The sequence below is a fragment of the Perognathus longimembris genome, chromosome 16 (assembly GCF_023159225.1).
Source record: "Perognathus longimembris pacificus isolate PPM17 chromosome 16, ASM2315922v1, whole genome shotgun sequence".
Taxonomy (NCBI): domain Eukaryota; kingdom Metazoa; phylum Chordata; class Mammalia; order Rodentia; family Heteromyidae; genus Perognathus; species Perognathus longimembris.
Window position 1 is genome coordinate 31,553,543 of NC_063176.1, and position 27,884 is coordinate 31,581,426.

Consider the following 27,884-nt stretch of genomic DNA (forward strand, 5'->3'; position numbering starts at 1 on the left):
TTCTAGCTGTATTATAAAGCTATAGTAATAAAAACAGCTTGGTATTGGCACCGGAACAGGCCTGAAGACAAATGGAACAGAATTGAAGGCCCAGAAATGAACCCACAGAACTATTCCTAATTAATCTTTGATAAAGGAGCTAAAATAATAGGGTGGAAGAAAGACAGCCTCTTTAACAAATGGTGCTGGCAAAACTGGTTCAACATATGCAACAAACTAAAACTAGATCCTTATCTATCACCCTGCACCAAAATCAATTCCAAATGGATCAAAGACCTCAAAATTAAAACAGATGCCCTGAAAACACTAAAGGAAGGAGTAGGAGAAATACTTGGGCTCCTTGGCACAGGAAGGAACTTCCTTAACAAAGACCCAGAAATGCGACAAATCAAAGAAAGGATGGACAAATGTGACTGCATGAAACTGCAGAGTTTCTTCAGGGCAAAGGACATAGCTCGCGAGATAAACAGAAAGGACACAGATTGGGTAAAGATCTTTACTGGCCAAACAATGGACAAAGGGCTCATATCTCAAATATATGCAGAACTAAAAAGATTACCTTTTTTCCTAAACAAAACCGCATAGAACCAATAGCAACCTCAAAAAGTGAGCTAAAGACTTAAAAAGACACTTCTCTGATGAGGAAATGAGAATGGCCAAGAGACATGAAAAAGTGCTCTACATCACTGGCCATAAAAGAAATGCAAATCAAAACAACATTGAGATTCCATCTCACCCCAGTAAGAATGCCCTATTTCTAAGAAAACTAACAATGACAAATGTTGGAGGGGATGTGGCCAACAGGGAACCCTACTTCATTGTTGGTGGGAATGTTACCTGGTTCAGCCACTCTGGAAAGCTATGTGGGGATTCCTCAGAAGGCTAAACATAGAGCTCCCCTATGACCCAGCAGCCCCAATTTTGGGCATCTACCCAAAAGACCACAAACAAGAACACACTAAATCCACCAGCACAACAATTCATCGCAGCACAATTTGTCATAGCTAGAATTTGAAACCAACCCAGATGCCCCTCAGTAGATAAATGGATCAGGAAAATGTGGTACATTTACACAATGAAATTTTATGCCTCTATCAGAAAGAATGACATTGCCCCATTTGTAAGGAAATGGAAGGACTTGGAAAAAATTATTCTAAGTGAAGTGAGCCAGACCCAAAGAAACATGGACTCTATGGTCTCCCTCATAGGGAATAATTAGCACAGGTTTAGGCTAGTCACAGCAGAGGATCACAAGAGCCCAATAGCTATACCCTTATGAACACAATAGATGATGCTAAGTGAAATGAACTCAATATTATGGAAATTACTGTTATATCACTGTTGTAATTACTTTCAACATGCAATGTGAAACCGTAGCTTCTATTATTGATGATCCTCTTGTATCCCCTTTCTGTGGTTGTACCTGCACTATCTCTGTATCTTATCTGAGTACAATGGAAACCGTGTATACAGGTATTAGAACTAGGAAACTGAAAGGGTATACCAAGATCGAGAGACACAGGGTAAAAAAGACAAACGATTATGAAAGCAATACTTGCAAAGCTGTTTAGCTTAAATCTACTGAACAACTCATGGGGGGGAGGGAAAAGGGGGAGGGGGTCGGGGGAATGAGGGAGCAGGTAACAAACAGTACAAGAAATGTATCCAATGCCTAACGTATGAAACTAACAGCTCTGTATATCAGTTTGAAAATAATAAAAAGAAAAAAAAAGACAGTATAAAAGACTCTGATTTTCAAAATTGCTTATCATATAAACCATAAAAAATTTCAACAGAGAGATGAGGAAAGAGACAATAATGAAGTGTAAACAGCACAGGAAAAAGTGTAATCTGTGAGCATAAATATTTTCCCCAAAATTAACAATGGCAAATAGTAGTAAGTAGAAGGGCTTGAGGTTGGAAGCATTTTAGGAATTCTTTGACTAGTTGTCATGTGAAAGAAATTTCAGTATGCTTACAGTTTGAGAAAATGCATTTTTATTTCAAATATGATTAAGCAGAATATCACAGGAATCCTGATTTTTATGCCTCTTTTGAAGCATCCATCACTTCAACAGAAAATTTGAAATGGGAATGTCTTAATTTTCTCTTTCTACACTTGGCATGTCTGGGCACATTGAGTTTTAACTGTTTTTAGCATTGCTCCCCTAAGAAGTGAAGCTGATTTCCTCCACTTAAAAGTAATAAATAATTATGAAACTATGAGCCCTCTGTACATCACATTTATAATAGCAATAAAAATAAAAATATAAAAAAATTATGCCTGGGAAAAATGAATAATAAATAAGTTAAAAATCTGAACAGGGCACATACATAGTTGACCACATATTTCTAGAATTTTCTAAGGATAAAGATTCTCCATTTAATGTTTGGTACATTGGAACATACAGTGAATTTCTGAGAATAGAAATAATGGAAATGAATATAGAAATAGTTTACCCCACAAGGGATATCTATAGAGTTGTTTTAGAAAATGAAGTATAATTTTTACCAAGTACTGATTCTTTACTATGTTCTAGGCAATATATTAAGCACTTTATGTTGCTATCACTAATGGCCCAAAGAAGTAGTAATTATGACTAGCTTAACAATATCTAGGAGAGATGTGAAGCATAGATAGGCTAAATAATTTCCCTATAGGTACATACCTATTAGCTAGTAGAGTCTAAAACTTGACCTACCTAATTTCAGAATCTATAGTTCTCACTTTGGACTTCAATGACTAATATATTGCTATGTAAGGATGGTAATGATATTTGATTGCTTTTGGTTTTCAGATTTGTTTTATAAAGATGAATAGAGGGCACATTCTCTTGCTGCCTACTGAATATTTTCATCTTCTGGTTTGTGGCCTGCCTAGCTGAAGTGGTTGTCTTGGTGGTGCACATTAATGTGCTGATGAGCCATTTGCCATAAATTGCATCTCAGCTACTGGTTCAATTTATACTAAATTTGCAATCTGCCTTTACTAAAGAAGTGCAAAATTGGCTTTCTTTTCATCAAGTGGTAGAACATGCAAAATAGTCTAATACCTTATTTTCTAGCTAAAGGAAGATTAGCTAGGCTCGGACAAAGTTTCAATTTTTTTTCTCTTTGGATGAACTGCTGTTTCAGCATGAGTGCCTTGTTAAGTGTGGAATGGTTTTGATAATGCCCAATTCAGAAAATATAGCTGATATCATGGGGCTTACTCCTCAGGACAAGTAAAATAATTTTCTGGAAAATATCCAAATGACTTGAGCTATTTTGAAAGGTGTCTACTTGATAATGCAAGCAACTGTAAAGTGTCATGGTTGTAGGTGAATTTGTTCTATTGACAATATGCTATTTTGCTATCGATGGTGTAGGCATATAAGGAGTTGTGTTAATAGAATAATGCAACCTATTGCTTTCTGGCCAATTTACTGTGATTTATGTGTAAAGATCAGGGATGCTGATTGATTTTAAAAATATAAGAGACTATTCAAGTCTAGATGTGGTGTTAGTTGCCTATAATATCAACACTCAGGAGGCTGAGGCAGGAGGATTGATAGTACAAAACCAGCTTGTGCCACAAGGAGAGAGCCTGCCTTAAAAACACTTTTGATAATTATGTTATGTAATAATTACTATTCTGTTGCATATACATGTACACATGCACTTACTTTATCCATAATCTGGGACATGCATAGCTGAGCTAAATTTTTCTCTTTGTAAAAAATAACATGTTTTGAGAATCATTCCCAAGTTGGAAACTTGATGCTTTTGGGTTATGAATTTGGTGTGTTGCATCAGCTTTACAATATATTTTGAAGTAAATATCTTTCAAACTTTTAAATGGGTTTTTGAAGTATCAGATTCAAAGTGAAGACAGGATTTGGGAGAACAAGTTGAGGAACAGTTTATTTCTTGCAGAAGAACATCGTGGAAGTATTTTTATCAGAAGGAAAATGTACATTTTGAGTAGTGATGCTGAGTCATTTCTAAAATAACTCAAAGGGAAAGTTTCTTCAATTGAAAAAAATACCTGCATAGCTAAATTGCATTTATCATTAAGATAATGCTTTTGGCAGAATAAAGCATATAAATGGTGACCTCTATTTGTAAATATTTAGGCTTGAGTGTGGAGAATACTTGTCATGCAAAAATCTTAAGTATTTCATGACAAACACCAAAGTAGTAGGAGGAATGGCATAAATGGAAATAAGAACCATCAGGAACTCTAGAGAAACTCTTAACATTTACCAGAGGGAGGTGTTACCTAACCAGATATTGGTAGGATCACCAGATTTTGGAAGAATACAAAGAATTAGTATCTCACCAAACACTACAAGTGTTTGTCTTATAATCAAAAACCACATACTTTGATTCAAGTCTAAAATTCATGCTGCTATTGAGTGCTATTTATCTATTTCAATTATTGTAAACATACTTCAGATACAACCTTTGTGCTGAAAAAACTCTCCTAAAATATATATATATATTAGCAATTTCCAGCTGTCTCCTAAAATTGTCAAGGGCATATGTTTGTGATTGAAATCATAACTCTAACATATTTTATCTGACAGAGATTGGGATGGATGCTCAACTTTACTATTCTTTAGTGTCCTCGTTGGCCAAAGGGAACATTGATACGATCACGAATTGTAGAAATTATGTATGTGAGATTATTTTTAAAAGCAACTTAATGTCTTGCTTAGTAGGTGCTCAATATCTTGCAGTGATATAGATGAAGCTCAAAATCTCTTGTATGGGAAGTGCTGCTATCAGACATTAATTACACTAAAATAGAATGTACAGTATTGCCTTGCTAATTTCAAGAGGAAAAGAGAATTTTACACTTTCAGAGAACCTTAAATGTTTCTTGGCAAGTAAACCTGTTTTTTCTTGTCCTGATATTACTGAGAAAAATCTTTGAAAAGTTGTTTCTATTAACATCAGGTCTATTAATGCCTTCTTTTGGATGTAGAATATTATTTGACCTAAACCAAGCTATTTCTCTATAATATTCATTTGATATCTATACATGCTGGATGTTGTGCTAATTGCTTTGCCTGTATTACTTTATTGATTCATTAGGATGAAGGTACCATTGTTAATACTGTAGCAAGAAGGATTTGGACATTTCCAGGGATGGAAAAGCTTGCTAGTAAATAACATCTAGTAAATAACAAATTCAGTATTTGAATCCAGGTCTGCCTTACTCGGGGCCTCCAATCCTAGTCAATTAATCATTGTTTCTAAATTTCAGCTAACTAGATTATTGACAATAACATTCATTTCCCTAAAACTCTTTGAGTGTTTAACTCGATCCCAGATAATTCTTGTAAGAACTTCAAATGGCAACAATAATTTCTTATTACTGAAAAAGTATTCATCCATTTCAGTCTGGATCCAGTCTGGATTAGGGAACATGAGCAAAGTACCCTTTGTTTTCTTCCTTCTCCAAGGTTATTTTACAGCATTGAAGAAAACATCTCCCAGCACTATCCCACGTAACATGCTGGAAACATCCATGGAGATTTAACTTGTGCTATGACTAATAAAGTCTCCAACAAAATATTTTCTCTTACTGAAGCCATACATTTAATATACAAAACATTTATAAATATGAATCTTCACACAACACAATTAACCTAGAAACTGCACCTCTAAAAGCAATCCCAATGTTTTAGATCTTCAACTCTAAATATGGTAAAGGAAAAATGAATTTTTATGCCCTCCTCTTTTTTTTTTTTTGGTAATTTCAAATGGATTATAAGTGTTGGCTCAGTGCCTAAATGGAAGATAATATTTCTATAACTTATGGAAATACACACACTCAATTAATTGAGTACTAGCTAACTGGGAGAAATTTATTATAATATAATGTAATAAATAGGGAACTCAGAATTTTTATTCTGCATATTTGAGTTTAATGTATGTTTGTACAATTTCTGAAATATTCAGCATGTTTGTTTAGAGGTGATATTATCTTTTTCTTCATAATAGCATTTTCTAAAACTGTATCCGTTAATCCTCAAGAAATCATTACCCTGCGATTTAGTTTCAGTTGCTCTACCATACTTGTTTAAATATTTTTTATTAAAAAGATATGTGGCTACTTCCTCTAAAGCCTTGATAAAATGATTTTAAATGTCTGTACAGTATTGGATTCTTGGTTGTCATTTTTTTTTCTGCATGTGACACATTGAGATTCTGGAAGATAAACCTATTCATTATTAGCCTTGTTGGTTTTTAATTTAGGGGAGTTAAATTACATTTTATTAAACTTCATTAGCTTTTCAAGCAAGCAATATGAATGTAGGTGCTTTAATTCTGCAAACCTAATCTTCATCAGTTTTTCTCTTTGCTGGTAGAGCTGGTTGAGAGGATTTTTTTTTGTAGTTGTTAATACTCCTTTAGAAAGTGTGTCAGATCACAGTCATGATTGATGTGTTGCTTGGATCTGCTCCTGTTTGCCTGTTGCTGCTTTAATTTGTTGGTAATGTTTGAATCTGCCACCTTGCATCTCTATTCCACCAGTTTCTTTGCTCCAGGCTACTGTGACTAATGACAAACTGGTTTCAACCTAAATCATTCTTTAAAATTCAAATGAGGCCTAGGTGTTTTCCTGTTTGAAACCACTGTGTATTTGCTGAATAGTAATGGAGCCACTGAAGGCTCTATAATTTACATAAAACATAGCATCATTCTGACTAACACATTAGTTGCTCCATAACTTAATGCCTATAAATATCATTCATAGTAAGTACTATGCATGTAGGTCAGCTGATTCTTCTTTTCTTTCATAATTTGCCATCATGAAAATGATTGTTTTTTAACATAGTAGACTTTAAAATATAAATATAAAATAAGTTGAAGATAAAGCTGGAGATGTGGTTCAGTGGTAGAGTGTACGCGCCGCCCCCCCCCGCCCCGCCCCCCAGCAAGCATTAGGGCCTCAGTTCAAATACCCACACTGCCACTTTACTTCATGAAAAAGAACTTGAACATCATTTGGCTGATTGGTGGAGCACAAAGGCCTGGCCCTTTAGTAAGTCAAATTCCATTTTTCTTCATGTAGAGAATGAGATAGACTATTGAAACATAGGCATTCTCAGTCAGGCTTAAGGTTGAGTGAAAATAATTTATATGCTTTCACTACTATCTGAAATATTCTAGACATCTTCCCTATAAACAAAAAAATAGTAATCTGCAGGTTAGCTGCACATCATTAGTGATAAAAATTCAATGAAAGTTCTTGATTTTAATTGAAATATTAAATGACGTCAGTTCCTCCTGTGTGTTTAGATTACAATAATTCATACAACAGTATTTATCCTCTGGGAAATCATTAGCACTTTTAAACTGGAAATATAAAGACTGGATCTTTGTTTTACAGCAGCCCACACTACTTCCTTCATTCTCATAAATCTCATGATTAGTTGATTCTTCTTTCTAGTCACCTAAGGCCTATCCATCTTGTTTTACTCTGGTTCTCTCTTTCTCTGGCATATTTTTCAAGGCTATGCTTATATCTTTTTGGTATTTGTAATTTTTACAATAGGTCTCATCAAGTCATAACTTTAAGCCCATCAAAAACATACCTGCGTAACATAAGATGGTCATGACAAATATTTTTTTCAGAGTTGACATCATGACTGTGACTCAAGTAGAATAATGCTTGCCTAGGGAGTACAAAACCCTGAGTTCACACCTAGTACTGCCAAAATAAAATAAGTATACAGGCTCTGGGTAGCTCAGGTCTGTAATCCTAGCTACTCAGGAGTCTGAGTTGTGAGGATCATGGTTCAAAGCAAGCTGTGCAAGAAAGTCTGTGAGACTCTGATCTCCAATTAAACACACACACACACACACACACACACACACACACACACACACCATTAGTAGAGCTATGGTTTCAATAGTAGAGTGCTAGCTATGGTGAAACAAAACAAAAAAAACCAAAACAACCAAAAAAAAACAAAACAACCAAAAAGCTCATAGACAATACCAAGGCCCTGAATTCAAGCTCGAGGACTCACACATAAATAAATTCAATTTATTAATCAATGAGGGAACTACTAAGATGGAAAACTAGTTCAAACTATTCTTGGGGAATGGTACTCTATAAGCATTTTAAGGGAAGTATATACTTAAATCTAAGGTTTAAGTACCTTAGTGCTTAATATCATACAGAGGAGTAACCATGAAGTTTGGTGATATTTCTACTACATAGGAAGCTACAGAATGACTTGTGAAGTTCACAATATTTGGGTGCTAATCAAATAGTACATAGAAAAATCGTAATGTGGTACATCATTCTTAGGAAGACACAATGGTCAATGCACCATGACAGCATTGATTCTCTCTTGATTTCCTTGGTCTCAAGCAATTTTCTTAACTACTGAAAATACCTGACTTGTTCATATAGATAGATACAGCATGTTACATTCTTTAAAGCCTCCTCTTGTACATTTGTACGTAGAGTTTATTGAGTGTAGCTGATTAGTCTTGGTAGGTAACTCTCATGATTTCTAACTTTTCTGTCCTTATTTTCCCCGACCTGAAATGAGGAGCTGTAATAAAATAATTCCTCCAGTGTGAAAATATTCTAAGTTTTGAAGGATGAATATGTCATTATTAGGAAATGCCTTGGCTCTTGATCTCATGTATATAGTTAGGCAGCAGTGCCCCCTGAAGGTCCTCATGAGTCTGGACAAAGAAACCCTCTCATGATCTTAGAAGTTCTAAGTATCTTCCTCTCCCAAAAGATGTTTCTATCAGAATTCTTGATTTAAATATTGTGTGTGTTTGTGAGTGTGATTTAATTCACCATACTTTTTTACCTTTCCAATAAATATTTACTTTTGCTGTCAAGTCCAGGGTCCATTTGGAAGTTCTGTCCATCCCAATTAAGCCTGCCTAGGCAGGTTCATCTTCACTTGCCTTGGACAGTCCTGTGTGTGTCTATTCTCAGCTAGCTGTTGGATGATTTGGAAGGTGTCCCTATATAAGTGGTTCTGCTTTCTGCTCCAAATGATTTCTCCACCTCCAGCAAGCTTGGCTACGTTTATATTGTGACCATGACAATGTTTTAAGTGAGAAGGGAAGCCAACAAGAACTCTTGAAGTCAAAGAGTCATTTTCACTCCACACTGTTGGCTAAAGAAAGAGTAAGGCATCTTGAAGACACATAGACCCATCTCTGATGGAGGAGTACTACATACAATGGACATGATTATTGATGGACAAGGAATGGAACTACTTTTAATAAACAATCTACCATACATAACCTGATTCATAGGATTTCAGAAAGCTCTAGAGGTACAGTGGAGTAGAGTAGATGAAGAGGAACTGAAATGTCCTTGTGTGCTTTGTTCTGAAGTACAGTTAAGTTATTGGAGTCAGTGTCACTCTTTATAACATCTCTGGCAAAATCCATGTAGCAGCATCAGGGCAGTGTTTAGGCTGTTTATTCCATATTACTGAGGTAAGGCCCTTCTCAGTATTTCACCAAATACTACACTGTTAGAATTTTCAAATCTTTTTTAAAAAAAATTTTATTGTCAAACTGATGTACAGAGAGGTTACAGTTTCATACATTAGGCATTGGATACATTTATTGTTTGTTACCTCCTCCCTCGTTCTCCCTCCCCTCTCCTCCTTTCCCTCCCCCCCGCCCATGTTGTTTAGTTGATTTACACCAAACAGTTTTGCAAGTATTACTTTTGTAGTCATTTGTCTTTTTACTCTGTGTCTCTTGATTTTGGTATTCCCTCTCAGTTTCCTAGTTCTAATACCAGTATGGAAAAATACGTTATTCCTGGCTACAGGAAACCATCAGTTAGGTTTCTCCAATCCATTCAGGCAGTTTTTTTCAGCCATGGTAATTACCACATAGTTATAATCTGATCTTTGCTTAATGAAACACTCAATGAGGACCTCCCTTTTGAATTTTAGTATTTTATCTTTGTTCATTATTCTCATCTATGATGCTCTGCCTTGTGACTTTGGCCTCCCTCTACTCTCAGTTCTATCTCCCCCAACTCAGGAATCCCAGCATTTCCTTGGGTTCCTCTAGCTCATCCCAAAGCAGGGAAATTCAAGTTTGTTTCTTCTCTCTTGGTCATTAAGGATTCTATGTCTAATGCACAGTGTCTAAAAGGAGTTGTTTTTCTTATCTTGTCCAGTATTTTAAAATTAATTATAATTATTAATTATAATTGGTCATTATTTCTATAAAAAGAAATTTAAAATATCAGGATTAACTTGATGTCATTGTCAATGTACTTTCTACAGAAAAAGTGTTGGGTAACTGGCAATACTTTTAGGTTGATATTAAGTTTGGTTTTCATTGACTCCACTAAAATTAGGTTATAATTTCTCATTAGTTTGGCCACAACCTGCCTAGAAGAATACTCAAAACTAACCTGAAAGGTGCTTGCTAAATACCTCACAGTCTGTTTTGAGTACATGATTTACCATGTTGTTTGTCCTCCTCTTCTTATCAGCTTGGAAGTAATAACTCCAAAGCATGTGAGCTATGGATTGAACATTTAAAAATGCTTGATCAGGGCTGGGAATGTGGCTTAATGGTAGAGTGCTTGCCTAGCATGCATGAAGCCCTGGATTTGATTCCTTAGTACCACATATACAGAAAAGGCTGGAAGTGGTGCTGTGGCTCAAGTGGTAGAGTGCTAGCATTGAGCAAAAAGAAGCCAGGCACAGTGCTCAGGCCCTGAATCCAAGCCCCAAGACTGGCAAAAAAAAAATTGCTTGATGACTGTACTATTTAAAAACATTTAAAAATGCTTGATGGATAGAAATATTTGTAAAACATACATTTTTCTCCAAAATGAGCTCTCAGTTAATTGTATGGCATTCACCTACTTCACATATTATCAGTGGTGTTTCTTCTAACGATGACTCCTTCTAGTAATCCATTCATGAATTTTTCTTCTTTTTTCAGTTGCAAAATGGCCATTTATTGCCTATAGGGGAAGGGAAGGGAGGGGAGAAGTACACAGGTGCAAGGAAGCAAGCATATATATATATATTTAGCCCTATACATTATGTGTGAGAAGTACCCAATATCCAAAATGGAAAAAAAGTATTTTGTCATCTGACATAGTAATTAAGGTTCTTAAGCACCTCCCTTCTGAGCTTCCACAAGATTTAAAAGGCAGGGCTGCTTTGTGTAGTTAATGTTCACATTAATGAAAAAATACTACCACCCAACTGTCCTTTTGCACACACATTTTGTACAGTGTCTATAGTGAGCAGTTTGGTCAAGCTTCAGATATCAACTATTTAATAAATAGAAAAGTGAAGTAAAGCAGCTGGTGGTTTTGTCAGAGAGAATGTGATCAATAAGAGCATAACCACTTTCTCCAGGGATGATAGCATTGTAAGTGTTTAGAACATCACAGAACCAGTCTATTAAACATTAAACACCTTAGCAAGCTATACTTACATGGGACTTCATTATATCTTCTAATAAAAATTAAAGAAAAATATCAAACTTATTGGAACATAATAACAAGTTGATTTAATGCTTGGCTTTTTCTTGGGACAAAAATCAAAGTAAATACAAAACTGAAAACAGTAAAATTTGCTTTGGAATAGTATTCATAGAAATTACCAAGTATTCAGGGAGAAACTTACCAAATCTCTTGCTCAATTTCTATATTATGTGCTTTGCTTTTGATCATTAGGATTAGTTGTGAATATACTTTGTAGATGACAGAATCACTCAGATGTACCCAAAATAATGAATTACTCAAGTTAATGCAAGTAATAAAAGAAAACAGGTGAGTCCTTTCCTCCTCAAATGGCACATTGAGTGGAAGAGTAGAGAGTCCCATGGGCAACTAGTTGGCACTTAATATATGATCAACAGAAATCACAATAGAAAACAAACCATGATGAATTTGAGCAAACATCTTGGCCTTTTTAAGAGGTATATAGACATTCTTTTTCTTTTACAAAAAGAGAAAGCATTATGCTATCCCACTTCAGAAAAGCAAGCTGAAACACATCTTTCTTAAAACACTCCCAGTATGCCCACTGAACTCTCTGTACTTCAGCTTCTAGAACTATTTGCATTTAGAAAACTATGTGAATGCCCATAGTGTACCTCTCAGTGCTGCTAGTGTTTAAGAAATTTGTCACAACACTGAACACATCCCAATCCAATATGCAGTAACACAGCCATCCAAGCCCCTGCCCCAAAAGTTGGCAAAGCACCGCTCAGGAATTTTACAGGTAAGGGAAGATAGTTTTAGCACATTCAGCACAGAGAAAGGGCAGTAGTTTCTGAACAAATATAAACCCAGATACTGCATCAATTACTCTAGCAAGATTGAAACATGTAGCAGTATACTGCAATCTGTTCAGTGAGAAGCAAAGCTATTGTTTGATACATTAATGCTTAGCCAATTTTGTGAGTTAACTACAGGCAAATTAAGCACATGTGGTACATTTGTTTTAATGAAAGAAAAAACACTCTGAAAGCTAAGAAAATACACCAATTATCTGAAAAAAAAAAACTTGAGATGAGAAAGGACTATTCTTGTGAGTGTTACCATGATTCCCATGCTTTACAGTTAAATGACATACATGCGAATTATATAAATTTGGGAAAGCTGTTAAAATAAAACGTAGTGAGTGCCAAATGATGCTTTTTGAAAGATTCTGAAAGCTGAAAATACCATGCTATTATGCCCAAAGTTGTATTACCCTTGAATTTGAATACACTTGTGTTTTATTTCCAAAGCATAGGTTGAATATATTCTTTGAAGGAATCAGAAGCATTTGGGTTGTCATTCATAATACAAGGCTAGATTTTCTAGTGCTAAAAATTGACTGTCCCAGTATTTATTTGATTCTAATCTTTTATATTCAATGAATTTATGAAATATTTTAATATCTTTACAAACCGATGACTGATTAGTAGCTCAGTGACAGAAATCATGATCAGTTTTATAGCAAGCAAAGGCTTTAAGGCACTATTTCAAAATACCATATTTATGTTTTGACAGAAATATGAATTCTTACATTTGTAAGTTTTTTCTTCCTCCTTTTCCCCACAACAAATCACCTTTTTAATGTACTGAAGATTGTTTACTCCCTTTCCTTTTTGAATTGTATTATCTTTGTAGAACTCTGAATTAGTGTTAAGCAAATGAACTAGAGAAGTTGGAATTATTTTTTAAGCCAAAACTTCAACTAAAGTTTTGAATTTACAGAGAGATGGAAATTTGATGCTTATGGTTGTTGTGGGTTAGTTTTACTTTGTAAAGGCATCATGATCTTCAGATTCAAATATAAATAAATTAGTACATCTTTAACCTGGCTTATTTATTAAAGCTGAAACATGTTTAGGAGCAGGAAGCAAAAGGGCCTGTCATAACTACTACCAAAAAGGTGAAAGGTAAATGGAAAAACAGCATCCTCATATGTATACTGCAGATGTTCTGAACAAGACACACAGAAAAAGAAATGGGAGATAACCTCTCCTTTCTTTACGGTGGTAAAAGGAGAGCATGCAATTTTCATTTTAATCAAACCTTTCTGTAAATTTCTTTGTAAAAGCCATGCAGGAAGAAATAGAAAGATACCAAGAAAAGCAAGCCAAATTAACCTAATCAATACTTTCCTTTGGCATAAGATTGGTTAGACTTGTATTAGTCTTCAAACCAAGGGAAAACAAGTATGGTGAGGTATTCCTTCAGCAAGCCTGGGCGTACTCTCCACTTGAAGGGAGTATTTACAAAACATGAATCAAGGATATGTCTATTAAATGTTAAAACTTTCTATGGCACATCCTACAAATTGAACTGAAATTCGAAGTATGCTTCGGAAATAAAACACAAGGCCATTTATAAATTTATCTTGTACTCCTTCTCTCTCTACTCTACTTCTCCAGTTCTTCATCCACTATTTAAGAAGTTTGTAGAGAGACACAGTATTATGTAATCTTAGTAGTTAGGGCAGACAAATTATTGCCAAAACTCACAGAATTTTAGAAAGTTAGACATGATTATTTTAAGGGCCATCTGAGCAATTTACTTTCCTTCATACTGTAGGCAATACATAGTGAAAGTTAGTTATTGTGTCTATTAATTTTAATTGCAACCAGTTTTAATGATTTACAATGAAGCCTTAGTAAAATTCAATCTCAATCTGCAAATAAAATTTGGTGGAAAGTAGTGAGTTAAATTTTAATTTAATTTCTCCTCGATTAATGGTTTGAATTCAAATTTATTTGGTGTTGATGTCTACATATATGATATGGACATTAGTTTTAAACTAATATTTATTTATAGTTTCATTGTGACATAAAATTAGAAGTTAAGATTTTAGATTACTTTATAATGTATATGATTGCCTAATATTCTTTTATCAAAACAAATCTCCAGAATTTGGAAGTTAAATTTTTTAGTGTATTTTTAAGGAATGTCTTGTAAATATAATTGTTATTTTAGGTGAGAGTCATTGTTTTATTCAAAGGATTGAGGAATTCTGTTACATGTTATAAAATTATTTTTTCTTTTATTATTATAGTATTATTATCTTTAGATATATGAAGGAATTTTCATTTAACAAAGTTATTTATGAATTCAATGCACCTTGGTTATCCTACACAAGGTCAGTTGTTGTTCTTGTTTATCAATTCAATATGCATAGTTTTGAAATGTATATGACCAGTTATAAAATATTATTAATAATATAACTAAAGTACTTATATACCCACAATCATGAGCTCCTAAAATAAAATCAAGTATAACCCTAGTGCAAGAAAGGAAATTTCCTTACAGATTTTTACCGTACTTATTTATTAGAATAGATCATATTTCAAAGTAGAAAAGTTTTTATTCATACTTTTCACATGTTAGATATTTTAAAGTTTAATTTAACCCCCTGTCTGAATGCCACAAGCAGATAATTAAATGTTTCTATTATGTCTAATCACAAGTATTCTTCACTTTTAAAATTGTGAACAAGTGTCCATACAATTACCTCACCAGTATAATTTGGAATATACCTTTTCAGAACACAGATGCCAATTTGAACATGAGGAAAAGAACCAATGCGCTGGTCCACTCAGAATCTGCTGTCAGCAACAAGACTGAGGTCGGAAACCATTCCAGCAAGACTGCCACCGTTGTTCTAGAGTCATCTGAATCCACATCTAAATCATACTTAGCTTCCAGTCCAAACCCATTCAGCCGGGCAAATGCGGCTGAGACAATATCTGCAGCAAGAGCCCTTCCATCGGCTCCCTCTTCTACGCCTAGCCGAACTGGGTGTACTACTCCACAAGCTTCATTTGGATCTGCTTCTGCTCGTCCTGGGTTTGGATCAAGACTGGAGCGCATTAAGACCACAGTCAATACTGTAGGGCCTTCTGGAAAATTGTCATCCACTAGCCCTCCCTCTGCTACACCACCGGCTGGAACTGGCACAAGTAAAATAGACAAATATGCCCGTATTCTCTTTCCAGTCACCTTTGGGGCATTTAACATGGTCTATTGGGTGGTGTATTTATCTAAGGACACGATGGAGAAATCAGAAAGTCTAATGTAATTTTGTTGTGATAGCAGTTTCCTAAAAGATGATGACACTGCAAACTCTTTTTAAATGTTTTTAAAGATAAGTATTCTTTGCTAAAGTAAAAATTCTATGTAACTTTTTTTCATTTAAAAACACAAACCACATTCTGGGAGAGTTAACTAATAATTCTATAGTGAAGAGGAAATGAATCGTTTTCATTTAAAAAACAATTGTTTTAAAAAGATATATTAAGCGTTCAAATGATGACATAGAATAGAGATGAGCCTGGATATTTGGACTTTGAGAAACAGGACTAGAGATCTGTGGTGCATATTTTTGCATCAAAATTTGAAAACAGACTATGACATTTTTTAAAGGTACCCCATGAATATCAACCAGCACCCTAAATTTCCCTGTGGCACTGCCTTTAACCAGAATTGTTTCCTGGAAATCATATGCAGTGACCTTTGGAGATCCACTTAGTGCCTGTAAACAAAGGACCTTACTTGTTAAGAAAAACATTACTGAGGGCTGGGAGTATGGCCGAGTGGCAAGAGTGCTTGCCCCATATGCATGAAGTCCTGGATTCAATTCACCAGTACCACATATATAGAAAATGTCCAGAAGTGGCGCTGTGGCTCAAGTGGCAGAGTGCTAGCCTTGAGCAAAAAGAAGCCAGGGACAGTGCTCAGGCCCTTAGACCAAGCCCCAGGCCTGGCAAAAAAAAAAAAAAAAAAAAAAGAAAAACATCACTAAAGGAAAACGGACCAAATACAATACTAAGCTACAGACTGAAAGCTCTGCTGTATCAAAAACAAACACAGATAAGGAAAAATACGTTCTCTTTCACATTAGCTAAACATGAACATTATGGAAAATATGAATAGTTGACTTTAAAATATGCTTGAAGCCAAAGCTTAACTCATAGTTGGATTCTTTATTTTTTCCCTAGAAACTCAGTTACATACTGTATACATTTCCTTCATAGGTAGAACCATCCCTCTGTCTATGACACTCCAGGCACTATGCTAGACCAATGGAAATACTTTCACCTGAACCTACAAGATGATGTCAGTAGTGTAGGAATCAATGCATGCTCAAGAACCACAATCTAGCAGAGGAGATCACATTCTTTAATGAGAGAAATCTAGTTAGAGTTTGACAACATATAAAAATATCTGTTTCTTCTAAACTGATAGAGGGTAACAAGTACATTTGTTCACATAGCCACTTGGGGATAAATAAATGTGAGTGTAATTTTTACAATTGGTTTCCTAAATAGGATGAAAATGTGGTACAGATTGCTCTTTAAGTAAAAAGCAACATGTACCCGAAAATAAAAATCTAATGAATTACCAGTCTCAAATCTGACAGATCACAGGTCATAGATTTTAATCTGAATCATAAAATCATTAAAGATAAGAGCTCAACACCAGGTTCTTAGATACTTCTCCCAGTATAGACTCATGCTACGTGTTCAAATGTGAATTTTCTTGAAAGTCATTGTGTCCACAATTCTATACTGGGAACATTTGTTTTGTATTTGTTTGCTTGGCATTTTAGCAAGATTTTTTTTAAGGTAAATATTTACAATTAAAGAAGTGGCAAAGGAAAAAAGAAGAAGAAAAATTTCAGAGGCATAGTTTTGGATGCCAGTGACTGTTATTGGATTTATCAGGATTTTCCTGTACTGACTTTCTTTTTCATTCTGAAGGCTTAACAACTTAATTGGATTTCTTCCAGCTGTTTTATGTATATGCAGCTCAATTCAGGTCTTTCTGGTTGTTGTTGCTTTCCTTTGTATTTCTCTACATCTGTTCTAGGTGTTTGTAAATCTGTGCCCTTTGAATGTTTTATGAGAGCATTTGACAGATATGGGCATCTTACAGATACAATCCTGTTTTCTGAAAAAGAAATTGTTTTAATTAATTGTCACTGACTTGTCTGCTCTTACACTGCATTGTAATGGTAAGATGTGAGACCTAAAAATACATGAATGTCAAATATTAATTATGAGTCACATTAGACAATTCCTTTTTGTTTATCCCTGGAGATAGTAGAATCAACACACTTTAATACCAAAAAGTACTATAGAAATTATCTAGTCCAAACTACTTAGGCCAAATAAAGTTTGTGTGTATTGAATAATGTAAAATTCAAAAGAATATACAATATACTTCTCATAAATTATTTCATGAACATTACTGTTTCTAGGCTTGAGGCAATACGTGGAATTGTAGCTGGATACTAAGATCATTTGTTATTACCAATGAAGTAACCATTTTTTGGTTATCTCTATGGAGAAGGATATTTAGTCTTTGGTTTATCAATGCTCTGTCCTGGAATATCCTATTGGCATTCTTTTAAAAATATTCTATTTTTAAAAGTTTTATAGATTTTAATAGTCTATAAAAATAACTAATTTAAAATTCTAGACCAGCGATCCAAATGAACTCATTGCTTTTCATTGTTGCTATTGTTGTTTGTTTGTTTGGAGGCATAGTCTTACTATATAACTCAAACACACCTCTAACCTGCTATATAGCATAGTGAGTACTTGAACTTGGGATGTGCCTGTCTCAGCCTGCCTAGTGCTGGGATTATAGGAGCCATCATGTCCAGCATAGCATATACTTTGCACATGAAGATTTACAACAAGATGTTGAGCCACCTAAAAGGATAGTATTTTTCAAGAGTTCTCAATTGTTCATTTGAAGAAAACATTTAGTAGAAAATCTAGTCATTAGGAATAAAATGACTATTTTATTTGCATAAAATGATAAAATGTTGATAGTACCATTATAGTTTGCTTTCCTGACTAAATTCCATCAAATTAATTCAATAATTTTTATTTTAGTTATTCGTTTTTGTCTTCCCAGTAGGTCAAAGATACATTAAGCCGAACAGTGGGGTGAAAATTTAGTCACTCTTCAACAGTAGGGAGATCTCCAGAGAATCATTAAAAAATTGCAAATATCTTGAAAAAGAACCATAATTTTGGCTGAGAATGGTATTTTTGTATCTTCCTATAAGAATTATTTTTACTTGGTATTAGTACAATATGTCTATCTAATTTTCAATTCCAAGTTGCCACTAACTACTGTATAATTAATTCCAATTTACTCCACCCATGACTAGGTATAAAATAACTATTGAAATTATTAGTACACAGTTTGTAATCACTTCCTTTTGTGTGCATACTTAGTCTTGTGAATAACATACACTTTAAACTGAGTCTCACAAATCTTGAATTCAAGTAGAAAGAGTAGCATAATCGTATATATGAAATGAGTCATAGAAAAATTAATGACAGATAAAATTCATTTTCAAAAGCTAATTTTTCAACCACTTGCCAATCAACACATAAAAATGAGCATGACTTATTTTATCTATAAACGGATTGATTCTGCCTTACTAGAAAAAGAAAATATAACTCTCTATTTTCCAGTTCTAAATTAATCATTAATAACCTCTTCCTCATTTGTGAATCTGAAGCTGTAAATCACTGGAGAGATGGGTCAGTTGTTTTTAAGTAATAATCATATTGTGGTTTTATTCAGTTAGTCTCTCTAGTACTGATAACAAGGAAGAAACTGATTAAATAATATCTAATATTTTTTATTTCAATACTTTCTGGTTCTCATAAAACTAATCATAGGCTCTGTATTTTAAACTACAGATAAATGATGAGGTTAACGTATTTTAATAACTTTAACCTCTGTCCTACCTCTAAATACGTTGTCCTTACCTTATGAAAAGAATAGTATAAGAAACAAACAAACAAAAATAACCCTCTTCAATCACATTGTTTTTCTTCTCCAAGGAAAACTTTACCCTTTTAATATTAAAAAAAAATACTTTTTATTCCTTTTTTGTGGGGTATTTTTCTTCCTAGTTCTTCCTCACTTTAGCTCAGTGAACTCTTTCCTTCCTAGGGTTGGGTATTGTGTGTGCATGCATTTAGGTATACAAACAAAACCAGCCCCTTCCCTCAGAGGTGGTCTTGGCTGTGGTAATTGCTACATAGATAAATAAGTATGAAGGGGTACAAACAATTCAGCAGTATAGAACACAGCCAAGATTAGGGTGCTATACTCCTGGGCCCAGATATATACAGGGGCCTCCAAATATGTACATAATTGAGAAAAATATTTCAAATCAACATTTTTAAATTTCAAAATTATTTTTAAAGAACTATGCTAACAATAAACAAGAAATCAGAGTCAGTTATGTTTTCTATTGGCTCAGGTTCTAGTATTTCTGGGGAGAGTATTGTTACAGAGCATAGAAAAGAAAAAAGTATGTAAAGTTATCACCATTGGCGATAATGAACAGAAATGGTCACCTTGAAGGATTCATAGATATTGAACTCAGAATTATGCAAGAATTTAGACTTCTTCTAGCCCCTTTATACTACTTTCACAAATAACTGAACAATAACACAATTTTTTTCTCACTACCCAAAAGATAAGAGCATTTAGGGATTTGAAATGTCAATGGAAACTGTTAATAGCAATAAGGCTTGGTGGATTCAGGAATGTGGGAGAGGTTGATTCAAATGAACTACTGGGGTTACATTAGGGAGAAATTTGTATAAATTACTAAGGAGTTAAGATTTGATTCAGAAAAGTGGAAATTCATAAATATTGCAGGATAAATAAATTAGAATAATATTGTTGTGCTTCTGTCTTAAAGAAATCACCTGATTGAAAGGACAGGAATCTCCTCTTCATTTTAATTCCATGATTTTATCATTTGGAGAAAGTAAAACATGATTGTTTAAAATAAAGCAAGCATTGCAGAATTTTAAAACAACCTCATATCAAGGATTTCTATGATGTAGATACCTTTGTATATAAAAGTAAATTAATTAAAAGATACAATTTTATATACTGAAACAAAATAGTAGAAATATTTTTGTGGTTGGATATGGGTTTGGCTTTGTAGCCCTGGATTGCTTTGAAATTATGATTCTCCTACCTCACCTTCTTGAGTGCTGGGATTACAAGCAAACACTATCATATTTGATTTCTAAAATTAATTTTACTTCATCAAAAGAACAGAATAAAACTGAAAAAATCATTTGCATTTATATAGTTTTATTTTTCAAAGCAAAATATTTTAGTGACTGTATTCTAGATCCTAATCTTCATTTCAAAAAATTTTCTCTTTTTGTATGTCTAAATAATTTTCTTTAGGAATACTCAAAATGGTAAATCCCTTTCTAATACTATAATACTGTCTACAATATTTCTTTGATTTTTTTAAAGCTTTATCAACCATACTCAAATGAGTTTTCAATTCTGTTGTTTTGTAACATCGAATATCAAACTTTCTCGTTCATTGATATTTTTCATTTTATTCTTGTTCTCTGCCATTCTATTTTTAAATCATTCTGCTTTTTTTCTTTATTAAACATAACTTACCTTCTTGGAGTATTTCACTTTCTTAATGAGGTCATAGCTGTAATTTTCTTTTTGTGACTCTTCAGAGCTATTTATATTAACTTTCCTTCTTTCCTGGAAAAAAGTGTTGCTATTCATCTGCTTCATTATGTCTTCATCACTTTGTGGTTATCTGGGTTCATCTCTATTAATTATTGAACAAAATCAACTATTTGCTGAACTGCAGTGTGGGAGGTGGTAGGAGGATGAGTCAGATCAACCCACAGAAGCTATTTAAAATGTGGATTGTAAGCCCACCTCTCCAAATGTGTTGTATTTTCTGCCCAGGAACCATATTTCTTCTGTTTTTGTCATTCAGGTGGCCAATGATGTTTCCACTGTAATCTTCTCACACTTCTACTTTCCCTATGTTGTTATTTGTTGTTGTTGTTTTTGTATATATTATTGCAATGGCAATACTTTAATATACTTTAATATAGAATTCTAGATCAGCAGGCTGCTTCATAAAATGTCTTCTATTGGCATTTCCCCCTTAACCCCGTATCTCCTTCTATTTGGGCATAGAAAGCTGGAATTGTATGACAATGGGTTTCCTTCTGCACGTGTATACTCCATATACTGGCAGTTTCAAGCAAAGCATCTTTGCAGGACCTCTGAGAAATTGACCCTTTGTGAAATATGTGCCAGTGAATATCCTTTCTTGAATTATTGCAAATGTCTCCTTGTAGGAAAGGTACTTATTGTAGTCATCAGTGACTTGTGGATTTAATTATAGATGTGGTTTTAATTCTTCTTTTAGTATTTATGAAAAATAATCTGTTTCATGTAAGGTCATATATAAATATCATAATATGAAGTGCATTCAAAAATGTTTTGGCTGGGGAGAGGGGCAGAGCACAGGTGATAGAACACTTGGGTAAGGATGGAGACATGAGTGCAATTACCACTACTGCCAAAAATGAAGCTTTTAATATGTATCTTCATTATTTCTTTAGTGATAATATCTAATGACAATATTTTACTGACTGAATTTATTTTTTATGATATCAAATATTTCTCTTCTCTATGTTTTTCTACAATATTAATTAAGGGTCTGGTTAAAATATGGAATGAAAAGTTTTGTAGTTCCTAATTGCAAAATCTAAGTATTTTATTGATTACATAATACTATTTTAAAAGGCAGATTAATATCCCCACAGTAGATTTTTTCCTGAGTGTCCACAAAAATTGTTTGATATTGAGAGAAAACATATCTCTTTAGGGGGAAGAAAAGAAATAACAGTAAATATTTCTTATGTAGTGACCCTTTGATTCACATAATCTCTTTGTCTCTTGTTTGTGAACTGTAATCTGTATTGCATCTTTTCAGATATTGGTGCATGTGATATTGTCATTTTATTAGTTATGTACATTGACTGCTAGCACAAGTAAACAATAAGCCAGACATTTCATCTTTTTGACAGGCAAAAACTGTTGATAAAATGAAGTTATGATTTTGTGTGGTTTCCACTATAAAATGGTTTAAAACTCAGTTTTCATGTAAAGCCTTATTCTTTCAATATGACATTGAATGACCAGACTATGAAACAGTAGTTAAATTTCAATTCTTTTATCTTTAATGAAGGAACTGTCCTAATAATTACTTTGATGCTGAAATGTTAGGTATTCAAAAATAACAATGGATTTCTTTCTTGCATTTGCTCAGTTGGAATGGTATGGGAAAACTTGAGGAATATAAATAAATTGTATTTTCTTCTTCCTCTTCCCAAGTACTTTTAAGTTTTTTATTTACTTGGAGAATTTAAAATATTCTTCAGAATAGAAGTAAAACAATAAAGGCATATGTTATCATATCATCAAGATGAAATTTGTGATCCTTCAAGATTCTTCCTCAATAAAATGGCAAATGTAAAGTGTGATATTTATGAAAGATCAAACTTTATTATATAATGCTGATGTTTTTATTTCACAGATAATAACATCTTCCTGAAAAACACACAATTGAACTTTCAGCAGTCCCATCCAATTCCCTGAAAATAATGATTTTATCTTGGGTATGAGTATTACTATGGTATAATACAGTGAGATGAGAAGAGCACATGTTCATAGTGGGAGCATTACTATGGTATATCACAGTGATATGAGAAGAAGAGCACATATTCCTAGTGGTCTTATCCTAAAAAAGGATACTTTCAAATGTTGACTTAGTATTTTAAAATAATTCACAGGAAGTTTTTTCATAAATGTCTCTTAAAAAGCAAACTTTCCTTCCTCATAAAGCTAAGCTTATTATTCATTCATAGTAATAGATTACTTTTGTTGCTAAATATCAAAATTTATCCACAAGTTTATTATTGTGGAATAAATTCAGCCCTCACTGGAAAGTTAGTTTTTAAAATAGTAAGAACTAAGATTTGATCATAGATACTTATATTTTTTTAAAAAAAACATGTTAAAACTGAACTTGGAATTGTTTAAAAAACATTCTATCCTCCAAATGAATTTTTCTATTTAATTTGAAACAATAAACGTATATATCTTTGGATTTTTCTGGTTTGATAATAGTTTCTTTCCATGCACACATTTGAATCTAATACTTTAATCATGTATTGTATCTGACATGGCATTTCACTTTTGAAGTCCTAATGCTGTCTCATGAATATTTTCAGTTTTCACTGACCTCTAAACTGCCTGAATGACCAATACATGTAGACTGAAGTTTTAAAGGGTTTTAATGTTTAAGGAAGTTTCTTGATATCTGGTATAGAGGACAAAATAATTTATGGAATCCATTATATTGGTTGTAACATTAAAATAATCTTTCACTTTTTGGTTTTGATGGAATAATAGACTTTAGTACGGGTATGTGCATTTTTGATGGGTTCCACACAAATGAAATGGTCAAAATTTAACAAAGTATAGCTAGCAATCTATGCTTTCTTCCTGATCATCTTGACTTGGAAAATGGAAGTAAATTTTTTGAGAAACTGAGTGACATTAATGTGGAATGAAAACAGATGAGCTTTTGTTTTTTGAATATTTAGTTTAAAAATATTGGATGTCGTTACTTTGATGAGATGAAGCATTTTTGTGACTGCCTTGAATGAAAGCTTTCTCTTTCTTTGCTACGAATCTCACAATGTACTAAAAAATGTTCTAGATTCTCACAATGTACTAAAAATGTCATCTTCTGCAATAATTATTTTCTGAGGAAAAACATTCAGGCTTTTTATTAAATTTCTTAAAAAGAGAGCATCCGTGAGAGGAAATGTTGACTGCAGATTGTCTACAACTCTCACACGTCCACTCTCACACACACAAATTCCTCTATGAATAATAATAATAACACATGTAGGGGCTAGGGATATGGCCTAGTGGCAACAATGCTTGCCTTGTATACATGAGGCCCTGGGTTCAATTCCCCAGCACCACATATACAGAAAACGGCCAAAAGTGACAGTGTGGCTCAAGTGGCAGAGAGTGGCAGAGAGAGCCTTGAACGAAAAGAAGCCAGAGACACTGCTCAGGCCCTGAGTCCATGCCCCAGGACTGGCCAAAAATAAATAAATAAAATAAAATAACACATGTAGTTAGATAGGATTTTTCTTTTGTTCAACGGTTGTGTGACATTAGTATTTATTTTATTTGAACATTTAAATATGACCTCTTGCTCTTTTAGGAGACATTATATTGAAATTTTAATACTGAAAAAATCCCTTTTATTGCATAGTAGTTTGTACTATACATATTTAACTTTCAAGATCGTATTGATCATAAAATCCTAGTAATAAAATCTCCCTGGCAGCTACCATAAAAATTGAAAGGCAAAATTCAAAGCCCAAAATTTTCCACAAATTCAAGCATGAAGATGTCTTCTTTAGAAGACAATGTTCTTTCTGAGTAACTGGAGGTCGGAGTTCACTGTTGGTCTTTAATGATCAGTATAAACTCTGGTGTAGTTTCATAGTGGAACTTGTTTACAGTATTACATTATCTATATTTTTACCCTTTGTGTTTCAGAAAATTAATATCTCCCACAGGAAAAATTATCTGAAATTCTTGCTATCACTTTCTAGCATGTTTCTAGCATGCAAAACATGAATTCTTAAGAGCTGTTTCATTCTGCAGAATGGTAAAATAATATTCTTCATTTAACAGTTGGTTCATATTATATTCATATTTATAAACTCTTCAGAGTAACACTTACCAACTCATCCTTCCAGACAAACAGATTCATGCATCTGTATCACTGCCTTAAGATGAATATTAATCAATGGCATCATTTATTAAGTAAGGTTCAGATATGTTTGTACAATAGTGTCACTGTCAAAATGCTCAGTGTGCATTTATCAGTTGAAAACCAAACAGATGGGTACTTGTGTACTCTTAAGAGCAGAATAGCTCTTAAAGCTCATGGTACACCAATACTATAATATCACTTTCCTTTCTTACACAACTTCAATTTCCTGTGTTTTACCTGCTTCAGAATTTGTGGTATTTCTGTCAATGCTGGAAAGAGAACAATAACCAACTTCTTTCCTGTCAACAGAATGAAAAAGGATGAATGCATTTTCTCTTTTTGTGTATGTTCAAGTGCAAAAGTTTTGAACCACTACCTTGTATAAAATGTAATTTTTCTCTATAAATTAGAACAATGTATTCTTCACTCATAAGACTAAGTCTAACATCTCTTTCAGCCCCCAAAAGCAAATAAAAGGGCAAGAGCTATTGCTCTTTATTTTGGAAACAATTGAATTGTGAATAGACTTATACCTTCTGGCCACTCTAAGAATAAACCCTACATAGAATTCAAAATGCCCTTTAGAGACTATGCTAAGGAATTATTCAAATACCTCTTTCAAAGAGCAGACCTAAAAGGCTGGCATTTGTCATAAGTGTTGAGTTATATTAATCTATTTTCCATTACACAATTACTTCTTACATTGCTGCTTGTGTTGACCTTACTACAAACTTCTTGATCTCATCTCTACAGACACACCCATCTACACGCTTATGTCAGAATATTTTTGAAGCATAATCTTACTCATTTCACATTTGCATTTGATCTTCTGTTGGTTCTCCATCAAATGATGGGATAAAATAAAAATTACCACAATTCAACTCTAGGTCACCCTGAATGGCTATTATCTACTCACTGAAGCCTACATGAAATTCTTGAACCTATCCTGTAACACCATACTTGGACGACTTGTCTAGTTTAATTCTTTGTCAAGATTGCCTTTCTCTTTCTTTGGTATTGTTGGCTGCTTCTGGCTTCACAACACAAGTGTCTAATGACATCTCTGATTCTCCTTAGTAGAATTAATTCCTAGCATTTCCCATGTCTCCCACATTTCTTTGGGGTAGACTTCCATGGGTAATTGTGTTTTATTTGCTAGCAAAACTTTAAAAAAATATTTATCAAGTGGCAGTTTGCATAAAGGGTGAGTAGGCATACTCTTTGATCACAAAGCTGTCATCTTTATCTTGTAAATTTAACAACAATAATATTGAAATAGCCATTGTTCTGATGGTAAACAGCACTGTAGCACAGTATTTATTAATTTGTACTGGAAAATTTAAATACTATGATTAGCCAATTGCTAAAGAGGACAAGTGACTTCAGCAAGATAAAGTCACAAAATGTTCATTCACTTCTTAGGTTCTGTAAACAAACTATTTTATTTTTAAAAACTGTTAAAAAGTGATATATATATATACATATATAAATGTTTCCGCATATTTTATTAATGAAATTTATGATGAATGACAGACCTGAACTATGGCATGCCAACATTAGCTTTCATTTTATTTAAACACATTATAACATGGTATTTATTCATTTAAAACAAATAAACAGGCTGGGGATATGGCCTAGTGGCAAGAGTGCTTGCCTCATATACATGAGGCCCTGGGTTCAATTCCCCAGCACCACATATACAGAAAACGGCCAGAAGTGGCGCTGTGGCTCAAGTGGCAGAGTGCTAGCCTTGAGCAAAAAGAAGCCAGGGACAGTGCTCAGGCCCTGAGTCCAGTCCCCAGGACTGGCCAAAAAAAAAAAAAAAAAAAAAAAACAAGTCAGATTACTCATATAGTTCTTAGTAAATGGACAGTATGCCATGACTAAACTTTTTATTTGATAGCCACAAAGCAGAAACTGTGATGTACAAATTTTCAAACTAATGCCAGGATATATATATATACATATATAGTTTTATTTATTTATATATATATTATCAAACTGAATTACACAGAGGTTACAGTTTCATACATTAGGCATTGGATAAATTTCTTGTACTGTCCCTCATCAGATTATATATTTTGAAAAGCAGTGTGGCTATACTGTCACTGACTTTGGTTTTCTCTTCTGCAACTTTGTAAAATGACACAAATGGAAAATGAAAGAATTTAGTTCCATATCTCCATCGACAAAATAAAGCCCCTTTCTCTTTTCTAAATACCTTCTTAATCACTTAGATGCTCTAACCAGTTTTAACTCTTTAACAATAATCCTTCCCTGACATAAGAAGAACACATAGTTGGACAATAAAAATTATTTTGAAATGAATGTTTCGGTGAGTCACAATAAGATGGAATTGATTCCAAGGACTAGCTATATTGTGGTTGCATGAAAGCCTTGTTTTTGTTAGAATGTGCTAGTCTGAAACCAAGAACAGAGAGACAAATGGCGCAAGGTCTCCCTGATATGGGAGTGTTAGAATCAAATAGCAATGAGATATGACAAACAGGACCGAAGATACCACTACATAGTAAGACCAAAAAAGGTCAGTCTTGGGAGAAATGCACCAAATATTAAGACCCATAATACACAGACTGAAAAGATCTCCAAAGATAAGGAAACAAAGCACCTCTCTTTAGTCTTATAGTATTTATAGGACCCTATATTATTTACCTCACATACAGTGTATACATGTGCACA

The 27,884-nt window shown here is 33.7% G+C and overlaps 1 protein-coding gene across 6 annotated transcripts in view; it reads left to right on the forward strand.

Moving 5' to 3' along the window:
- Gabra4 (gamma-aminobutyric acid type A receptor subunit alpha4) overlaps positions 1-15,572 on the forward strand; it is a 66,746-nt gene extending 51,174 nt beyond the window's left edge. For 4 of the 6 annotated variants that reach the window (XM_048364500.1, XM_048364501.1, XM_048364499.1 and 1 more), the window contains one exon: positions 15,039-15,572. In XM_048364500.1, coding sequence (XP_048220457.1) covers positions 15,039-15,572 — 534 coding nt within the window. The remainder of the gene's footprint in view (positions 1-15,038) is intronic. The other 2 variants (XM_048364503.1, XM_048364504.1) reach the window with 1 other exon arrangement.
- The last annotated feature ends 12,312 nt before the right edge of the window (positions 15,573-27,884 follow it).